At 41.0% G+C, this 20,810-nt stretch overlaps 1 protein-coding gene across 1 annotated transcript in view; it reads right to left on the bottom strand.

Annotated features, from left to right (window-relative positions):
* Positions 1–20,810, bottom strand: part of alk (ALK receptor tyrosine kinase) — a 140,829-nt gene that overhangs the window by 70,316 nt on the left and 49,703 nt on the right. The window contains exons 7-9 of the mRNA XM_038967373.1: positions 14,242–14,407; positions 5,928–6,075; positions 1,386–1,493 (exon numbers count right to left, since the gene is read on the bottom strand). Of these exons, the coding sequence (XP_038823301.1) occupies positions 1,386–1,493; positions 5,928–6,075; positions 14,242–14,407 (422 nt within the window). The remainder of the gene's footprint in view (positions 1–1,385; positions 1,494–5,927; positions 6,076–14,241; positions 14,408–20,810) is intronic.

The following is a 20,810-nucleotide window of genomic DNA, read 5'->3' as shown; positions in this document are numbered from 1 at the left end:
ACTTTATCGAACAAAACAAACATTTATTGTGGAACTGGGATTCCTGGGAGTGCATTCTGATGAAGATCATCAAAGGTAAGTGAATATCTATAATGCTATTTCTGACTTCTTTTGACTACACAACATGGCGGGTACATGTATGGCTTGTTTTGGTGCCTGAGCGCCGTACTCAGATTATTGCATGGTGTGCTTTTTGCGTAAAGTTTTTTTGAAATCTGACACAGCGGTTGCATTAAGGAGAAGTGGATCTATAATTCCATGTATAACACTTATATTTTCATCAACATTTATGAGGAGTATTTTTGTAAATTGATGTGGCTCTCTGCAAAATCACCGGATGTTTTGGAAGCAAAACATTACTGACCATAACGCACCAATGTAAACTGAGATTTTTGGATATAAATATGAACTTTATCAAAACAAAACATACATGTATTGTGTAACATGAAGTCCTATGAGTGTCATCTGATGAAGATCATCAAAGGTTAGTGGTTCATTTTATCTCTATTTCTGCTTTTTGTGACTCCTCTCTTTGGCTGGAAAAATGGCTGTGTTTTTCTGTGGCTAGTTGCTGACCTAACATAATCGGTTGGTGTGCTTTCGTCGTAAAGCCTTTTTGAAATCGGACACTGTGGTGGGATTAACAACAAGTTTATCTTTAAAATGGTGCAAAATACTTGTATGTTTTAGGAATTTTTCAGAGATTTCTGTTGTTTGAATTTGGCGCCCTGCACTTCCACTGGCAGTTGTCATATCGATCCCGTTAGCGAGATTTCAACCGTAAGAAGTTAATGCTTTTCGACCTGTCCCCAAATTAATATAATTGGTGCAGAGTTTGTTTTGATATTTCAACCTTTGTGTCCTGATCGTGTCTGGTATGGGGGTACAAAATCAACATGCACATGATGGCACACGCGCGCATCCGGTTTGGTCAGCCTGTAACGGTGAGTTTTAAAAGCATGATAGGCCTACTGTTTTGAGGATAAATGTTTGATGTGATTTTCGATTTCATTTGCATTGATGTCAGAGTGATTAGAGGGACAATAGAGAGCTGAGTACCAGACCATTAGCGGTCATTAGTGAGTTGGGCACTACCAACGCATCAGCGCCATTCATGTACTGAGTCCATAGGAGGAGATTACTGTGACTCAACAGTGACGTGGAATTTGACTGCGGTCATGACTCAGGACTGCCAGAATGGCGGTAATGCAGTCACCGCAACAGCCCTAATCCTTACCAGACTCTTCTATTTCCATTATTTCCATCCTTCACATCTGACAGTTGAAAGCAACATGGAGGAGGCATACCCAATCTTTTCAACTATCAATGATCAAAGGAGGGCAAGAAAACAGGGAAAGCTTTGCGACGCAGCCTTTTCGCCTTACCTTGAACACATAGGTGGCTCCTCCTCCTCCTCCTCCGCCCCCTTTGACCTGTGTCTTCTTGTCCAATGGCGTCTGCTCTAAACAGATCTTGTTCAGTGTCCTGTTGGTCTACCAATGAGAATGGAGAGAGAGTGATACCGGAGTTTCTTTATTCAGGGGAAAACAACACATTTGAGACACTATAATCCAGACTTCCTCACAAATCATGCATTGATATCAATGGAAGATACAGTGGGGCAAAAAAGTATTTAGTCAGCCACCAATTGTGCAAGTTCTCCCACTTAAAAAGATGAGAGAGGCCTGTAATTTTCATCATAGGTACACTTCAACTATGACAGACAAAATGAGAAAAGAAAATCCAGAAAATCACATTGTAGGATTTTTTATGAATTTATTTGCAAATTATGGTGGAAAATAAGTATTTGGTCAATAACAAAAGTTTATCTCAATACTTTGTTATATACCCTTTGTTGGCAATGACAGAGGTCAAACGTTTTCTGTAAGTCTTCACAAGGTTTTCACACACTGTTGCTGGTATTTTGGCCCATTCCTCCATGCAGATCTCCTCTAGAGCAGTGATGTTTTGGGGCTGTTGCTGGGCAACACGGACTTTCAACTCCCTCCAAAGATTTTCTATGGGGTTGAGATCTGGAGACTGGCTAGGCCACTCCAGGACCTTGAAATGCTTCTTACGAAGCCACTCCTTCGTTGCCCGGGCGGTGTGTTTGGGATCATTGTCATGCTGAAAGACCCGGCCACGTTTCATCTTCAATGCCCTTGCTGATGGAAGGAGGTTTTCACTCAAAATCTCACGATACATGGCCCCATTCATTCTTTCCTTTACACGGATCAGTCGTCCTGGTCCCTTTGCAGAAAAACAGCCCCAAAGCATGATGTTTCCACCCCCATGCTTCACAGTAGGTATGGTGTTCTTTGGATGCAACTCTGCATTCTTTGTCCTCCAAACACGACGAGTTGAGTTTTTACCAAAAAGTTCTATTTTGGTTTCATCTGACCATATGACATTCTCCCAATCTTCTTCTGGATCATCCAAATGCTCTCTAGCAAACTTCAGAAGGCCTGGACATGTACTGGCTTAAGCAGGGGGACACGTCTGGCACTGCAGGATTTGAGTCCCTGGCGGCGTAGTGTGTTACTGATGGTAGGCTTTGTTACTTTGGTCCCAGCTCTCTGCAGGTCATTCACTAGGTCCCCCCGTGTGGTTCTGGGATTTTTGCTCACTGTTCTTGTGATCATTTTGACCCCACGGGGTGAGATCTTGCGTGGAGCCCCAGATCGAGGGAGATTATCAGTGGTCTTGTATGTCTTCCATTTCCTAATAATTGCTCCCACAGTTGATTTCTTCAACCAAGCTGCTTACCTATTGCAGATTCAGTCTTCCCAGCCTGGTGCAGGTCTACAATTTTGTTTCTGGTGTCCTTTGACAGCTCTTTGGTCTTGGCCATAGTGGAGTTTGGAGTGTGACTGTTTGAGGTTGTGGACAGGTGTCTTTTATACTGATAACAAGTTCAAACAGGTGCCATTAATACAGGTAACGAGGACAGAGGAGCCTCTTAAAGAAGAGGTTACAGGTCTGTGAGAGCCAGAAATCTTGCTTGTTTGTAGGTGACCAAATACTTATTTTCCACCATAATTTGCAAATAAATTCATAAAATATCCTACAATGTGATTTTTTTCCCTCATTTTCTCTGTCATAGTTGAAGTGTACCTATGATGAAAATTACAGGCCTCTCTCATCTTTTTAAGTGGGAGAACTTGCACAATTGGTGGCTGACTAAATACTTTTTTGCCCCACTGTATCTGCTAAGGTCAAGTTCCAAGCTCATATCTGTAGGTAGGATTGGGCCTTTACTAGCCTATTCCCAGATCTGTTTTTGCTGTCTTGACACATTCTACACTCATTGTCATGCAAAACAAGACGTGTCCAAGAGCATAGGAGTACTACACCTAATATGTTATTCTACCCAATCTACTCATCACTGCCTTGGGCTATTGTAAAAATGAGAGATTTATCGAGAGCCAAACGACCAGCGGTGCTGATGACAGGTAATAATAACCAAACAGTCAGTCCTCTTCCTTCCAACCACGACACTTTCATCAATCTGGACTTCAGGCTCCTACTGCCAGAACTGGAGACGGAGGGGCCACTACGGAGTTTGATTGACAGCTGCAGGAGGAGAGGGGGCAATGGATTCCGACCTTGGCCAGTGCCCCATGGGAGGCCGTGGATTGCCAGAGCTCATTTTCACACAGAATTACATCCCCGCCCTCCTGCCCTAACCCACACCCTCCCACCTCTGGCTGTCGCTTTTGTGTGTGTGTGCATATGTATGTCTAATATGGTGTGTAAAAGCCTAAAAGGATATTAATACTTCTACAGAGGGGAGGCTGTGAGAAACATAGAACACACCAGCACTCAACTAATCAGTTTGAAAAGCCACCTTTGAGAGCATCTACTCGCTTCAGGATTATAGACCTGGTAGAAATTATAGACCTCAAATGACTCCAAATGCATCTGGGCCACCTCTCAGCTTTTCATTGTCTAACTTTTTTCTCCAAGATATTTTGATCCATTTTCCAAATGATTCCTGACTGAGAACTCCAACGTATGAGACAACTCTGGGATAACGCCAAAAACAACATCATGGGCTGAGAGTAGGGGTGTAAACGTTTAAACAAAATTGGGATTCTTGATGTTAAGAAATCACCCCTCAACGAAAAACAATGTTTATTTGTTTTTTCCCCAGTTATCACAAAATATTATTTTCTATGTTATAGTCTAAGTAGACGATTGCCTATAAAGGCCTGGGGAAAGTTGTGTAATTGAAATAACACCAGTGAGGAAGAGTCAAACTTTAGATATACTTTGATGAATTTGTGAGGCATGCAAGACAAGACATCGCAAGATACAGATTACTTAGACATATGCGCACGGTTCTTTCTGCCCCTTCCTCCCTCTCAAGCGCGCTGTCTCGTCTGCTTGCCTGTTCGTTCTCTTCACTAATGATACGCATGTGTATTCAGTAATCGGTCTGTTGCGTGTAGAATATCCTAGCCTATTCATTGATGACAAGCCCTGCTTCACTGAAGTTGCGAGACATTGCAAGCCAAACAGCTGTGAGATACAGCTTTTGATTACCGTTTGATAGGCCTAGTGCACGGTTCTGACTATTTGCCTGGAGGTTCTGACTTTGCCTGGAGGCCGACCTGAATTCCCTCTCCCTCCGTTCCTCGCAAGCTCCCTCACTTTGAAAGATAAGCGTTTGTGTTCTCCAAAGTACTGCAACTAAATCAGTCTCCTTTACAAAAATACAGAATTTTAGGACTTGAGGAGTCGATTCGGAGCAGAATTGAATCTTGACACTCAGAAATGGGAGTCAACACCGGGAGTCGATGTGCAAGGAGTAGAGGAATCAATTATTTTGGAGTAGACTGTCCACCACTACGTCATCATCATCAACATTTGAGAAAATGGTCGAGAAAGGCAAGCGACAGCAGCGAAGTCCTGTATGGCAATACTTTGAGAAGTTAAATCAACCGACTTGCCATTTCCACTGTTGGATTGAGACTCTCAACTAGGGATGTGACAAATGGAAAATGTGGGGAAACGCAAACTTTGCGAGATGTAATTGAGGTACAGTAACGGTAGTAATAGGTGCAATGCTTAACCATCTGAAAGGGACGCACTGTGAGCCCTAAACCGTTACTGGAAGCAGTGCGGCTGCATTGTGAATTCACGTGGAATTTTATGAATTTGTGTTATAATTTTAACAGAAAACGGATAAGAATGCTGTTTAAACGTTAATATTTGTTTTCCATTTCTCACATTCCTAATGAGAGTCAATTCAATCCAACAATGCTTACAGTGGAAATGGCAAGCAGTTTTGAGGATGTTCTTCTTTTGCCATATCCCCGAGGCTTCAACATTCCAGTTTGGATCGAGCTAGGCCATGCTGTAGTCTATAATAGGCTACTTATGCACTTGTGAATAACTGACAGGATTGTGTATAGGTGTAAGTGATGAAGCAACAATTCCATCTAGTTAATTAGAAAGCAAAATGAAGCATTACTGGACTAAGAACACTGGTTTAACCTGGGTTTATCTTCAGTGTATTTGTTTTTTTCCAGGTTATCAGACCCTTCTTAGATACAGTCATCTTAGATAGGGCTCCCGAGTGGCACAGTGGTCTAAAGCACTGCATCTCAGTGCAAGAGGTGTCACGACAGTCCCTGGTTTGAATCCAGGCTGTATCACATCCGGCCGTGATTGGGAGTCCCATAGGGCAGCGCACAATTGGCCCAGCGTCGTCTGGGCTTGGCCGGTCTAGGCCGTCATTCTAAATAAGAATTGGTTCGTAACTGACTTGCATGGTTAAATAAAAAGGTTAGATCTACACAGTCCACTTAGATCCAAGTGCCTGCCTAGGAGGCAGGGGCTAGGGGTTAATTTGGGATGAGGCATAATTGTTAAAGTATTGAGCCTTGACATGTATTCTGAGCTTTTGGGAATTTGGTACTCACATTGGGGCAAGCGTCCTCTCCTTTTTGGCCCACCAGGAAATGAAGCAACTCGCCCTTCTGAAGCAGGAAGTCCGCTGTGAGTTGGACACCATGTGACTTGGTCATGGCCAATACACTGCGACCGCCAGCCGCCCCACAAGCTGTGATCCTGTTTTGGAAATACACATAAACAAAAAGGCATGACTTTGGTATTACTACTTTGTATGAACCAGCTGTGCATAAGGCATTATAAATGCATTCATCACATTTGCTTTAACTTAAAGGCCTGATATGTAGCTTTGTGGGCGACCCGACCAAATTCTATGCGAGTTAAATATTTGTCATCCTCATTGAAAGCAAAACTGATAAGCAGTAGATCCATTCTATGTGCACTATTTCTATGCTTCCAGTCCTTATGTTTCAGTTTTGTGTCTTTAATATTAAAAAGCCAACTCGGCTCCTTCATTCATTTAATCAGATTCATTCATTCATCACAAAGCCCACTGATATTGCAAACTACTTTCACGACTTTTTCATTGGCAAGATATGCAAACGTAAGGATGACATGCCAGCAACAAACGCTGACACTACACATCCAAGTATATTGGACCAAATTATGAAAGACAAGAATTGTACTTTTGAATTCTGTAAAGTCAGTGTAGAAGAGGTGAAAAAATTATTTTTGTCTATCAACAATGACAAGCCACCGGGGTCTGATAATCTAGATGGAAAATTACTGAGGATAATAGCAGATCATATTGCCACTCCTATTTGCCACATCTTCAATATAAGCCTACTAGAGAGCGTGTCCCTCAGGCCTGCAAGGAAGCTAAAGTCATTCCGCTACACAAGAATAGTAAAGAGCCCCTTACTGGCTCAAATAGCCGACCAATCAGTCAGTTACCAACCTTTAGTAAACTTCTGGAAAAAATTGTGTTTGACCAGATACAATGCTATTTCACAGTAAACAAATTGACAACAGAATTCCAGCACGCTTATAGGGAAGGACACTCAACAAGCACAGCACTTACACAAATGATGATTGGAGAGAAACTGATGATACAAATATTGTGGGGGCTGTCTTGTTCGACTTCAGTGCAGCTTTTGACATTGTTGATCATTGTTTGCTGCTGGAAAAACTTATGTGTTCTGGCTTTACACCCCCCCCTGATATAATGTGGATAAAGAGTTACTTGTCTAACAGAACACAGAGGGTGTTCTCTAATGGAAGCCTATCAAATATAGTCCAGTTAGAATCAGTAATTCCCCAGGGTAGCTGTTTAGGCCCCTTGCTTTTTTTCAATTTTCACTAATGACATGCCACTGACTTTGAGTAAAGCCAGAGTTTCTCTGTCTGCGGATGACTCAACACGATACACGTCAGCTACCACAGCGACTGAAATGACTGCAACACTCGACAAAGAGCTGCAGTTAGTTTCAGAGTGGGTGGCAAGGAATAAGTTAGCTCTAAATATTTCTAAAACTAAAAGCTTTGTAATTGGAACAAAACACTCACTAAAACCTAAACCTCAACTAAATCTTGAAATAAATAATGTGGAAATTGAGCAAATTGAGATGACTAAACTGTTTGGAGTAACACTAGATTGTAAACTGTCATGATCAAAACATATTGATGCAGTTGTAGCTAAAATGTAGTAGCTAAAATGGGGTGAAGTCTGTTAATAATAAAGCGATGCTCTGCCTTCTTAACATCACTATCAACAAGGTAGGTCCTACAGGCCCTAGTTTTGTCGCACCTTGACAAAGTAATGTGGTCAAGTGCCACAAAAAAGGACTTAGGAAAATTGCTATTGGCTCAGAACAGGGCAGCATGGCTGGATGTACACAGAGAGCTAATATTAATAATATGCATGTCAATCTCTCCTGGCTGAAAGTGGAGGAGAGATTGACTTCATCACGACTTTTATTTGTGAGAGGTATTGACATGTTGAATGCACCGAGCTGTCTGTCTAAACTACTGGCACACAGCTCGGGCACCCATGCATACCCCACAAGACATGCCACAAGAGGTCTTTTCACAGTCCCCAAGTACAGAACAGTCTATGGGAAGCACACAGTACTACATAGAGCCATGACTACATGGAACTCTATTCCACATCAAGTAACTAACGCAAGCAGTAAAATTAGATTTAAAAACATTTTAAAAAACACCTGGGAAGCAACGCAAACATTGGCACAGACACATGCATACACACACACACACACACGATAACATATGCACTACACATTCACATGAATTTAGTATTGTAGATATGTGCTAGTGGTGGAGTAGGGGCCTGAGGGCACACAGTGTGTTGTGAAATCTGTGAATATATTGTAATGTTTTAAAATTGTGTAAACTGCCTTAATTTTGCTAGACCGCAGGAAGAGTAGCTGCTGCTTTGGCAGCAGCTAACGGGGATCCATAATAAATACAAATACCAATACTTTCAATTTTGTACATCAGTTTAAAACAGTTGAAAATACAATATTTTGGTTATTGAAAATATATTTAATAGCGGTTTAGATTGTACAATCATTCTCTACACTTAACATGGCTTGTTTTGTCACAAACTGCAATTTACATTTTAGCAACCAGGTAATGGTGGATAGATTCCTACTGATTGCACCTTTGAGGCTTGTTATAATAACAACATTTCAAATGCACAATGACTGTAAATACATTCATAAGGCGTTACACACAGGTGGTATAGTGCATTATAAGGCTTCTGAAACAGAGCACAATATCAAAACAACCATTGGCTGTCTTCACACAACACTCTTAGAAAGTAGTAGAACCATATAGGGTTTTTCAATTTGTCCCCATAGGGCACGTGTCAAGCTCATTCCACAGAGGGCTGAGTGTCTTTTCGCTCCTCTGTTATACTTGATTGATGAAATAAGGTAACTAATTAGTAAAGATCTCCCATCACCTGGTTGTCTATGTCTTAATTGAAAGGAAAAAAACAAAACCCTCAGACACTAGGCCCTCCATGGAATGAGTTTGGCACACCTGCCATAGGGGCACATTTTTTGGTGCTAAGTAAAACCCTTTGCAGAGGGTTCTACCTAGAACCCTCTATGTAGGGTTCTTCATAGAAACCACAGTATATGGTTCTACCAAGAACAATTTTATCCTCTAAAGGGTTTACCTGGAACCCTCAATGATGGGTTCTACTGAGAACCCTTTCATCTTTGGAGGGTTTTTCCTGGAACGCTCTATGAACGGTTCCACCAGCCTATTAGTCTTTAAAATTACATTATTTATGACAACGCATTTTTTTTTTTACCTTCATTTAACTAGGCAAGTCAGTTAAGAACAAATTCTTACAGTCGTGGCCAAAAGTTTTGAGAATGACACAAATATAAATTTTCACAAAGTCTGGTGCCTCAGTTTGTATGATGGCAATTTGCATATACTCCAGAATGTTATGAAGAGTGATCAGATGAATTGCAGTTAATTGCAAAGTCCCCTTTTGCCATGCAAATGAACTGAATCACCCAAAAACATTTCCACTGCATTTCAGCCCTGCCACAAAAGGACCAGCTGACATCATGTCAGTGATTCTCTCGTTAGTTCTTAGGGATCAAATCCCGTTAACGGGATCGATTTGACAACATCCGGTGAAATGGCAGAGCACCAAATTCAAATTAAATTACTATAAATATTAAACTTTCATGAAATCACACATGCAATACACGACATTAAAGCTACACTTGTTGTTAATCCAGCCAACATGTCAGATTTCAAAAAGGCTTTACGGTGAAAGCAAACCACGCGATTATCTGAGGATAGCACCCCACCAAACAAACACATGACATTCATATTTCAACCCGCCGGGTGCGACACAAAACTCAGAAATAACGATATAACTTATGCCTTACCTTTAAAGATCTTCTTTTGTTGGCACTCCAAAATGTCCCATCAACATCACAAACGGTCCTTTTGTTTGATAATTTCCGTCGTTATATATCCAAAATGTCCATTTATTTGGCGCGTTTGATCCAGAAAAACACTGGTTCCAACTCGCGCAACATATCTAGTAAGTTACCTGTAAACTTGTTCCAAACATTTCAAACAACTTTCCTAATACAACTATTGGTATTTTTTTTACGTAAATAATCGATCAAATTTAAGATGGGATAAACTGTGTTCAATACCGGACGAAAACAAAGTGGAGCGTGCTTTCAGGTTGTGCGCCTCTAACAAACAGTACACTTCACTCGACCCTCGTTCTGAACTGCCCTACTTCTTCATTTCTCAAAAGAAAAACATCAACCAATTTCTAAAGACTGTTGACATCTAGTGGAAGCGATAGGAACTGCAAGCAAGTGCCTTGGAAATCCAGATCCCCATAGAAATCTTATTGAATAGAGAGTGACCTCAAATTTATTTTTTCCTGGATGGTTTGTCCTCGGGGTTTCACCTGCCAAATAATTTCTGTTATACTCTCAGACATCATTCAAACAGTTTTAGAAACTTCAGAGTGTTTTCTATCCAAAAATATAATCTACTAATATATATACTTATCCTAGCTTCTGGGCCTGAGTAGCAGGCAGTTTATTTTGGGCACGCTTTTCATCCGAACGTGAAAATACCGCCTAGGCTTAAGAAGCACAGTGTTGATGAGGACAAGGCCGGAGATCACTCTGTCATGCTGATTGAGTTCGAAAAACAGACTGGAAGCTTCGAAAGGAGGGTGGTGCTTGGAATCACAAAAAGGGCTTGACAGGCAAGGATATTGCTGCCAGAAAATTTGCACCTAAATCAACCATTTATCAGATCATCAAGAACTTCAAGGAGAGCGTTTCAATTGTTGTGAAGAAGGCTTCAGGGCGCCCAAGAAAGTCCAGCAAGCGCCAGGACCGTCTTCTAAAGTTGATTCAGCTGTGGGATCGGGGCACCACCAGTACAGAGCTTGCTCAGGAATGGCAGCAGGCAGGTGTGAGTGCATCTTTATGCACAGTGAGGCAAAGACTTTTGGAGGATGGCCTGGTGTCAAGAAAGGCAGCAAAGAAGCCACTTCTCTCCAGGAAAAACATCAGGGACAGACTGATATTCTGCAAACGGTACAGGGATTGGACTGCTGAGGACTGGGGTAAAGTAATTTTCTCTGATGAATCCCCTTTCCGATTGTTTGGGGCATCCGGAAAAAAGCTTGACCGGAGAAGACAAGGTGAGCGCTACCATCAGTCCTGTGTCTTGCCAACAGTAAAGCATCCTGAGACCATTCATGTGTGGGGTTGCTTCTCAGCCAAGGGAATGGGCTCACTCACAATTTTGCCTAAGAACACAGTCATGAATAAAGAATGGTACCAACACATCCTCCGAGAGCAACTTCTTCCAAAAATCCAGGAACAGTTTGGTGACAAACCATGCCTTTTCCAGCATGATGGAGCACCTTGCCATAAGGCAAAAGTGATAACTAAGTGGCTCGGGGAACAAAACATCTATATTTTGGGTCCATGGCCAGGAAACTCCCCAGTCCTTAATCCCATTGAGAACTTGTGGTCAATCCTCAAGAGGCGGGTGGACAAACAAAACCCCACAAATTCTGACAAACTGCAAGCATTGATTATGCAAGAATGGGCTGCCATCAGTCAGGATGTGGCCCAGAAGTTAATTGATAGCATGCCATGGCGGATTGCAGAGGTATTGAAAAAGAAGGGTCAACACTGCAAATATTGACTCTTTGCATCAACTTCATGTAATTGTCAATAAAAGACTTTGACACTTATGAAATGCTTGTAATTATACTTCAGTATTCCATAGTAACATTTGACAAAAATATCTAAAAACACTGAAGCAGCAAACTTTGTGGAAATTAATATTTGTGTCATTCTCAAAACTTTTGGCAATGACTGTATTTTCAATGATGGCCTTGTTCAGGGGCAGAACGGCAGATTTTTACGTTGTCAGCTCGGGGAGTCGATCTTGCAACCTTTCGGTTACTAGTCCAACGCTCTAACCGCTAGGCTACCTGTCATCCCATTACATACAGTAACAGTCAAAAGTTTAGACACACCTAATCATTTAAGTGTTTTTCTTTATTTTGACTATTTTCTATATTGTAGAATAATAGTGAAGACATCAAAACTATGAAATAACATATATGGAATCATGTAGTAACCAAAAAAGTGTTAAACAAATTCTTCAAAGTAGCCACCCTTTGCCTTGATGACAGCTTTGCACACTCTTGGCATTCTCAAAAACAGCTTCACCTGGAATGCTTTTCCAAAAGTCTTGAAGAAGTTCCCACATATGCTGAGCACTTGCTGGCTGCTTTTCCATCACTCTGCGATCCAACTCATCCCAAACCATCTCAATTGGGTTGAGGTCGGGTGATTGTAGAGGCCAGGTCATCTGATGCAGCACTCCATCACTCTCCTTCTTGGTCAAAGAGCCCTTACACAGCCTGGAAGTGTGTTGGGTCATTGCCCTGTAGAAAAACAAATGCTAGTCCCACTAAGCGCAAACCAGATGGGATGGCATATCGCGGCATAATTCTGTGCTAGCCATGCTGGTTAAGTGTGCATTGAATTCAAAATAAATCACAGACAGTGTCACCAGCAAAGCACCTCCACATCTCCTCCTCCATGCTTCACGGTGGGAACCACACATGCGGAGATCATCTGCATCTAACAAAGAAAAGGCGGTGTGGACCAAAAATCGCCAATTTGGTCTCATCAGACCAAAGAACAGATTTTCATTCGGTCTAATGTCCATTGCTTGTGTTTCTTAGCCCAAGCAAGTCTCTTCTTATTATTGGTGTCCTTTTAGAAGTGGTTTCTTTGCAACAATTCGACCATGAAGGCCTGATTCTCGCAGTCTCCTCTGAACAGTTGCTGTTAAGATGTGTCTGTTGCTTGAACTCTGTGAAGCATTTATTTGAGGCTGGTAACTCAAATGAACTTATCCTCTGCAGCAGAGGTAACTCTGATTCTTCCTTTCCTGTGTCCGTCCTCATGAGAGCGAGTTTCATAATAGCGTTTGATGGTTTTTGCGACTGCACTTCAAGAAACTTTCAAAGTTCTTGAAATTTTCCGTATTGACTGACCTTCATGTCTTCAAGTAATGATGGACTGTCAATTCTCTTTTCTTATTTGAGCTCTTCTTGCCATAATATGGACTTTGTCTTTTACCAAATAAGGCTATCTTCTGTATACCACCCCTACCTTGTCACAACACAACTGATTAGAAGGCCAGCATCCCGGAATCGCCTATTCACTGTTGACTTTGAGACTAATGTTTTGCTGGAACTATTTCATGAAGCTGCCAGTTGAGGACTTGTGAGGCATCTGTTTCTCAAACTAGACACTCTAATGTACTTGTCCTCTTGCTCAGTTGTTCACCGGGGCCTCCCACTCCTCTTTCAATTCTGGTTCGAGTCAGTTTGCGCTGTTCTGTGACGTGAGTACTACACAGCATTGAACGAGATCTTCAGTTTCTTGGAAATTTCTCGCATGGAATAGCCTTTATAACAAGAATAGACTGACGAGTTTCAGAAGAACGTTATTTGTTTCTGGCCATTTTGAGCCTGTAATCGAACCCACATATGCTGATGCTCCAGATACTCAACTAGTCTAAAGATGGACAGTTTTGTTGCTTCTTTAATCAGGACAACAGTTTTCAGCTGTGCTAACATAATTGCAAAAGGGTTTTCTAATGATCAATTAGCCTTTTCAAATTATAAACTTGGATTAGCTAACACAACGTGGCACTGGAACACAGGAGTGATCGTTGCTGATAATGGGACTTTGTACACCTATGTAGATATTCAATAAAACATCATCCGTTTCCAGCTACAATAGTCATTTACAACATTAACAATGTATACACTGTATTTCTGATCAATTTCATGTTATTTTAATGGACAAAAAAATAGCTTTTCTTTCAAAAACAAGGATATTTCTATCTGACCCCAAACTTTTGAACCATACTGTATATTTACACAATGTATTATTATTAAGAATGACATTTTAAAGGCTAATAAGGCTGGTGGAACCATTCATAGAGGGTTCTAGGAAGAACCTTTAGATTATGCAATCATTCTTGGTAGAACCCTTCATAGAGGGTTCTAGGTAGAACCACATACAGGGGTTTCTATGAAGAACCCTACATAGAGGGTTCTAGGTATAACCCTCTGCAAAGACACTCAGCATGTTACACCTATCATGACAGGAATGCAATTTAGACCATGGATATTCAGCCTATGTGTTACACCTACCATGAAAGGAAGCCTGTTACAACTATTGAGATTCAGCCTATGTTGTCTTACTCGATAATTATAAAAGGAAGGCAATTGAGCCTATTTAGATGCAGCCGCTGTCTTACCTGTAGATGCCAGTCTCCGGTACCCTCCAGATTTGGATGCCTTTGAATGGGCTTCTGGTTGCCACAATAACATTGACATTGCTGTTCCGATAGGAGCTGGTACACTGGGTTGGGGTGGGCCCCTCTGAACCAACTGCCCCACAAGTGTGAAAGGCCCATTTCGTTGCTGTAAAACACATTGTTACACATTAATCAACATTTGCGTATGGACACGTACACACAGATGAACACATTATGCACACACACGCGCGCGCACACACACACACACACACACTGTTGAAACTCATCACATTTATGTTTTATTTCACTTCAACGAGCCCCTCCAATGCTCAATACTATCACATCATCAAACCCCAACACACTGAAAAGGCAGAAATAATTATGCGTCCTGCTTGTCTGAGTCCTGATCATTCATGGCATTAATGAAATAAGCATCTTCATCATGTTTCACTGCAGTAAGAAATTCCAATGCTATTGTCACTGTCCAAAGAAAACCTTCAAACTATACCTTCAACTTTTTGGTCAATTTTTATTTTGACATGATTTTTACTCTCGTCTGAGTGTGCCAGAGCACAGAATAATTGATGAATTCATGAACGCGCAACACCCGTGGAATATGGCCGGTGTCATTAAACATCTGCAAAAAAACGTACAGTGGCTTTCGAAAGTATTCACTTCCCTTGGCATTTTTCCTATTTTGTTGCCTTACAGCCTGGAATTAAAATATATTTTCTTGGGGGGGGGGGGGGGGTTGTATCATTTGATTTACACAATATGAGTACCACTTTGAAGATGCAAATGTTTTTATTTATTGTGAAACAAGCAAGAAATACAAAAATACAGAACTTGAGCATTCATAACTATTCACCCCCCCCAAAGTCAATACTTTGTAGAACCACGTTTTGCAGGAATTACAGCCGCAAGTCTCTTGGGGTATGTCTCTATTAGTTTGGCACATCTAGCCACTGGGATTTTTGCCCATTTTTCAAGGCAAAACTGCTCCAGCTCCTTCAAGTTGGTTTGGTTCCGCTGGTGTACAGCAATCCTTAAGTCATACCATAGATTCTCAATTGGGTTGATGTCTGGGCTTTGTCTAGGCCATTCCAACACATTTAAATGTTGCCCCATAAACCACTCGAGTGTTGCTTTAGCACTATGCTTAGGGTCATTGTCCTGCTGGAACAGTCTGTCCCAGTTTCAAATCTCTGGAAGACTGAAACAGGTTCCCCCAAGAATTTCCCTGTATTTAGCGCCATCCATCATTCCTTAAATTCCTTAAACCAGTTTCCCAGTCCCTGCCGATGAAAAACATTCCCTCAGCATGATACTGCCACCACCATGCTTCACTGTGGGGATGGTATTCTCGGGGTGATGAGAGGTGTTGGGTTTGCACCAGACATAGCGTTTATCTTGACGGCCAAAAAGCTACATTTTAGTCCCAATTTGACCAGAGTACCTTCTTCTCTCACTTTAAGCAATGGCTTTTGTCTGGCCACTCTTCCGTAAAGCCCAGCTCTGTGGAGTGTACGGCTTGAAGTGGTCCTATGGACAGATTCTCCAATCTCCACTTTGGAGCTTTGCAGCTCCTTCAGGGTTATCTTTGGTCTTGTTGTTGCCTCTCTGATTAATGCCCTCCTTCCCTGGTCCGTGTGTTTTGGTGGACGGCCCTCTCTTGGCAGGTTTGTTGTGGTGCCATATTCTTTCCATTTTGTTTAATAATGGATTTAATGGTGCTCAAAGGGAAGTTCAAAGTTTCTGATATTTTTATATAACCCAACCCTGATCTGTACTTCCCCACAACTTTGTCCCTGACCTGTTTGGAGAGCTCCTTGGTCTTAATGGTGCCATTTGCTTGGTGGTGCCCCTTGCTTAGTGGTGTTGCAGACTCTGGGGCCTTTCAGAACAGGTGTATATATACTGAGATCATGTGACAGATCATGTGACACTTAGATTGCACACAGGTGGACTATATTTAACTAATTATGTGACATCTGAAGGTAATTGGTTGCACCAGATCTTTTTTAGGTGCTTCATAGCAAAGGGGGTGAATACATATGCACGCACCACTTTTCAATTTGTTTTTTAAAATAATTTTAATTTTTTTTTTTCACTTCACCAATTTGGACTATTTTGTATATGCCCATTACATGAAATCCAAATAAAAATCAATTTAAATTACAGGTTGTAATGCAACAAAATAGGAAAAATGCCAAGGGGATGAATACTTTTGCAAGGCAGTGTAATTTGATTGTTGCCATCAGCACTGTTACAGTCACAAACACTTTTGATAACATGAAAACAGCCTAACCAACTCTGCTAGGGCGAGTAAAATGGTCAGAGTGCGGTGTTCTCTCATTTGTGTCTGGAAGTAGCTAGCAAGCTAGCCAAAGTTAGCCAGTTAGCTTAGGTGCTTGACTGCCATTTTGAGGTCAGAAAGCTCAGATCAACCCTACTCCTCAGCCAGAACTTCCAGTACGCGCTCTGAATGCTCCCTCGGAATTTACAAATCCCCAGAGTGCACACAGCGAGCCAGATTGAATTTTACTAACCCAGAGTGATGAAACTCTCAGTACATTCCAATTTGTGACTTACCACCTGGATTCGGTCATATGTAGCAACATTTGAAATTGTTTTTTTTACATTGGATAAAAGTAGAGACTCAGAGCTACAAAATGGAATAGCATATATAGCATTTTTGAGGAACAATTGAAAAGTAGTTCTACTTTGAAAGTTGATACACTTGTAAACTCACTTTTCAGAAAAGGGCCTTTGAATGTTTTGGTACCTACTAGAGAGCTCTCCTTTGTCTACACGCATTCAGCATTGTTCACACCCTCTTAAGCCAGCCCCACGCATCTTTTTAAGGATTCACTTGTGTGGTCATGTGCTAAACAGCGAGATGTGTAGTAAAGATTAAGACTAAAAGTGGTAGTAGCCTACAATATGGAAAAATCCAGGTAAACAAAAAGTGTCCAGATAGATGACGCTTACCCAGACACACTTGTCTAAATTGATGGGTCGTGTGAAATAAATGATTTAGTGAATAAATGATCACATCCAATGGTGGAAAAGTACACAATTTTCATACTTGAGTATAAGTATAAATCATTTCAAATTCCTTATATTAAACCAGACGGCACAATTGTAGTTTTATTTATTTATTGACCGATAGCCAGGGGCACAATGTACTTAAGTATAAAAAGTAAAAATATAAACCATTTCAAATTCCTTATATTAAGCAAACCAGAAGGCACAATTTTATTATTTTGTATTGACGGAGAGCCAGGGGCACACTCCAAACCTCAGACATAATTTACAAACGAAGCATTTGTGTTTGGTAAGTCTACCAGATCAGAGGCAGTAGGGATGACCAGGGATGTTCTATTGATAGGTGTGTGAATTGGACAATTTTCCTGTCAAAACGTAACGAGTACTTTTGGGTGTCAAGGAAAATGTATAGAGTAAAAAGTACATTATTTTCTTTATGAATGAGGTGAAGTAAAAGTTGCCAAAAATATAAATAGTAAAGTAATGTACAGATACCACAAAAAACAACTTAAGTAGAACTTTAAAGTATTTTTACTTAAGTACTTTACACCACTACCCAAATTCCTTCACACCAGTACATTAGCATACTTTATATACTGTTGTATATACAACCCAGTAGTATCACATAGTATTCCATACATAAGTTAAGGCCATGCAACCTGAGTTGAAACCTGAGTGATGCGCCATATATTTATGTGGTGGACCCTTGATACGGTCACATGATATTGTTGTGGTATGTCACAAAATCATGTTACGACCAAACATCAATATTAATTTTAAATATCAATATTTTGCTAAGTCTTGCTAAGTGGATGGGTCTCTACAGAAGGTGTAAACTGTACAGCCAAATGGTTACTTGCATAGTAGCAACATCAGAAATAGATTGTGTAAATTTTAAATATAATATACAAGGACAATATCAATAACGATATCAGTGATAGACAAGGTTGCATACAATCAGGGTATACATACTATCAGGGGTAAAGTGGCTGAGCAGCAGGATAAAACATTATTCTAGTAGCAACGTGTGTTAGGAGAGAGTCGTGAATAGTGGCACTGCAGATTGTGCTGATGACTGCTCCGTACAAACCACGCATGAACAAGGGAATCTATATTCGGAGAGCCTGTTTCTGTCCTGCCCTTGACTCTGGTGCAGGGCATGTGATGTCCATAGCCTCTTTGTCGCAAAACTCCCTGATCTTCTAAAAAAAATACATTGTCTATCTGTGTCCAGTCCAGGTGGTGCTTGTACAGGCAGACCATCTATGGGAGGAAGGATGTCAGCGTTGCACAGCAGCTGAAATCTGGTCCCGACTGAGAACGCTCCTTGGTCACAACAACACCAGGCTCCAGATCATCGAAGCTGTAAAACAGGAAATAACATCAACAAAAAAATCAGAAGACATTACAACCTTGCACAACATCAATTCACCTCCCAAGTTTATACAAGAAGAATAACATCATACAATGAAAATAATTTTTTACCTGAAGTGCTGGTGCTGCTTGATCTGTGGCAGCGGGCCTGAAGTACGGAGTCAGGTGTTGCTGTCAGCCATAGCTTTCCACTAGCACCGTACCATCCTCCAGTCCAACCAGCTGTGGGATGTTGACCCCTGTCACAGTGCTGTCCTTCACAACACCAGCAATCTTAGACAAAGTGTTCACTCTGGTCTTTCTGAAGCGCTGCTTGATGAGGCCAAAGCATCAGTTCGGGGCAAACTTGGAGTGGAGTTGTAAGTGAATGTCCAAACTGTGGTGGAGCTTGTGCATGGTTCACCAGACACAATATCCGAGCACAAACTTGTTCTTGTTTTGGCCCTAACATTTATCACAATTCAGGTCCACAATTGTTTCCCAAACTCCGTAGTTGGTGAAGAAATGGTGCATGTAGTTGATGACTGCGCTGTTGACTTTGCTTGCTTGTGCTAGCTCTCTTTTTGATGACTGTATGACTGTTGGATTAGAGTAGCTAGCTAAAAAAATGAACTATAATCCAAATCCATAGAGTAACGTCACTAGCAATACAAACCGATTGTCATAGCAAGCTAAAGTTAACCAAATAACCTGAGGTTTAATGTTAGTTAGCAAGCCAGCCATCGAACTCCAGCTAGCTAGCTAACAGCAAGCTTTAGCTTGCAATGAAAACAACTTTCTGACAAAATTAGAAATGTATGATATCTGAATCTGTAGCTAGATTCTTACCTGTATACATGGATGAAAGCTTCACGGCAGACTGCAACCCCTTTCATCAGACATCCTGTGTTTCCGTTTAGTTTGCACAGCTTGTTTGGCCCGTTGTGTTCCACTGATTTCAAAATGTGTTATTTTCAGAGTGAGAGAGAGTCAGCATTTGTCGTCCAAAAAGTAGTCCATCACAGCTTTTTCCCACTGACCTTTGTCGATAGTGCCTGATAAATTCAGGGCACCAATTTTATTAAGAGCAGTAGCAACATATTTGCAGTTCTCCATGGATAACGTTATATCTTTCAAAACAACTGCAGTAGAAAGGACTATCTACGCATAATGAGCAGCTCATTTTATAGACAAGTTGCTACACCCCACCAAACTCATCTCTCGGCATGTCCAGCCCACTCATTAACTCAGCCAATCATGGCTAGCGGGAAGGTTGCTGCCTTTCTCTGTGGCTAAAGAGAAGGCTTGGAATTTAACAATTGTATTCATATTTACAGATGACATACAAGTTTGATATTAAGGCACATGAAAGTTCACATGTTCGAGAAGGAAATTGTGAACAGGTATAATTTGGGCACAATCAGACTATTCACATATTTTGAGAGGAACCGAACGGCCATGCGCAAACAGAGGTGTTACTGTATAGATAGGTTACTTATGTAACAGTTTTTAAAGTACTGTGTGAATTTCACCAGGTTCATATATTAATATGCCATGTTGATTTGTTATCATGCATGCCTGCATCCTGGGAGTAGGGGAGTGTGTACTTACGTTATGACCTGATGAACGATGACTAGCTCCTCAAATGATCCTAGTCCCTTGTATTGTGCATCTGTTGTAGAAAGAGGCGACGATTTGCGGAACATATGTGCTCTACAAATGTTTTATTTTCTTTTGGATGCAGATGTAGGATGCAGAGAGTGAATTCTGCTTAATTAAAACTACCTGATCTCCAAAGTCCACGTCTATAGTCTCAATCAACCACACACAACACAGAGTTACAGCGGTGCAGTACAGCACCGGTTACACTTACATAGACATAATTATATTTCTTGCAAAATCAATACATATGTCTATGATAAGATGATAATTCATAACATGAAGTTAGGTTAATTTATTTGGTTTATTTTTTATTTGTTACATTTGACCTAAGCTAATTGCCAGACTTTTCGGATTAAAATCAAATATTGTGATCCGACCGTCTTATGTACAGACCTATACATGATATGAATGATTAGGAGACAGATGTATGTTAAAAAAATTACTGGCATAGTTCAAGTGGTCTCTGAGCAACAATTGCCCCCTACTCTGAAAATGTCATGACTAGG

Source organism: Salvelinus namaycush, chromosome 28 (assembly GCF_016432855.1).
Source record: "Salvelinus namaycush isolate Seneca chromosome 28, SaNama_1.0, whole genome shotgun sequence".
Classification (NCBI taxonomy): Eukaryota; Metazoa; Chordata; class Actinopteri; order Salmoniformes; family Salmonidae; genus Salvelinus; species Salvelinus namaycush.
Note: the sequence above shows the minus strand (reverse complement) of the source record. Positions and strands in the feature narration are given on the sequence as shown.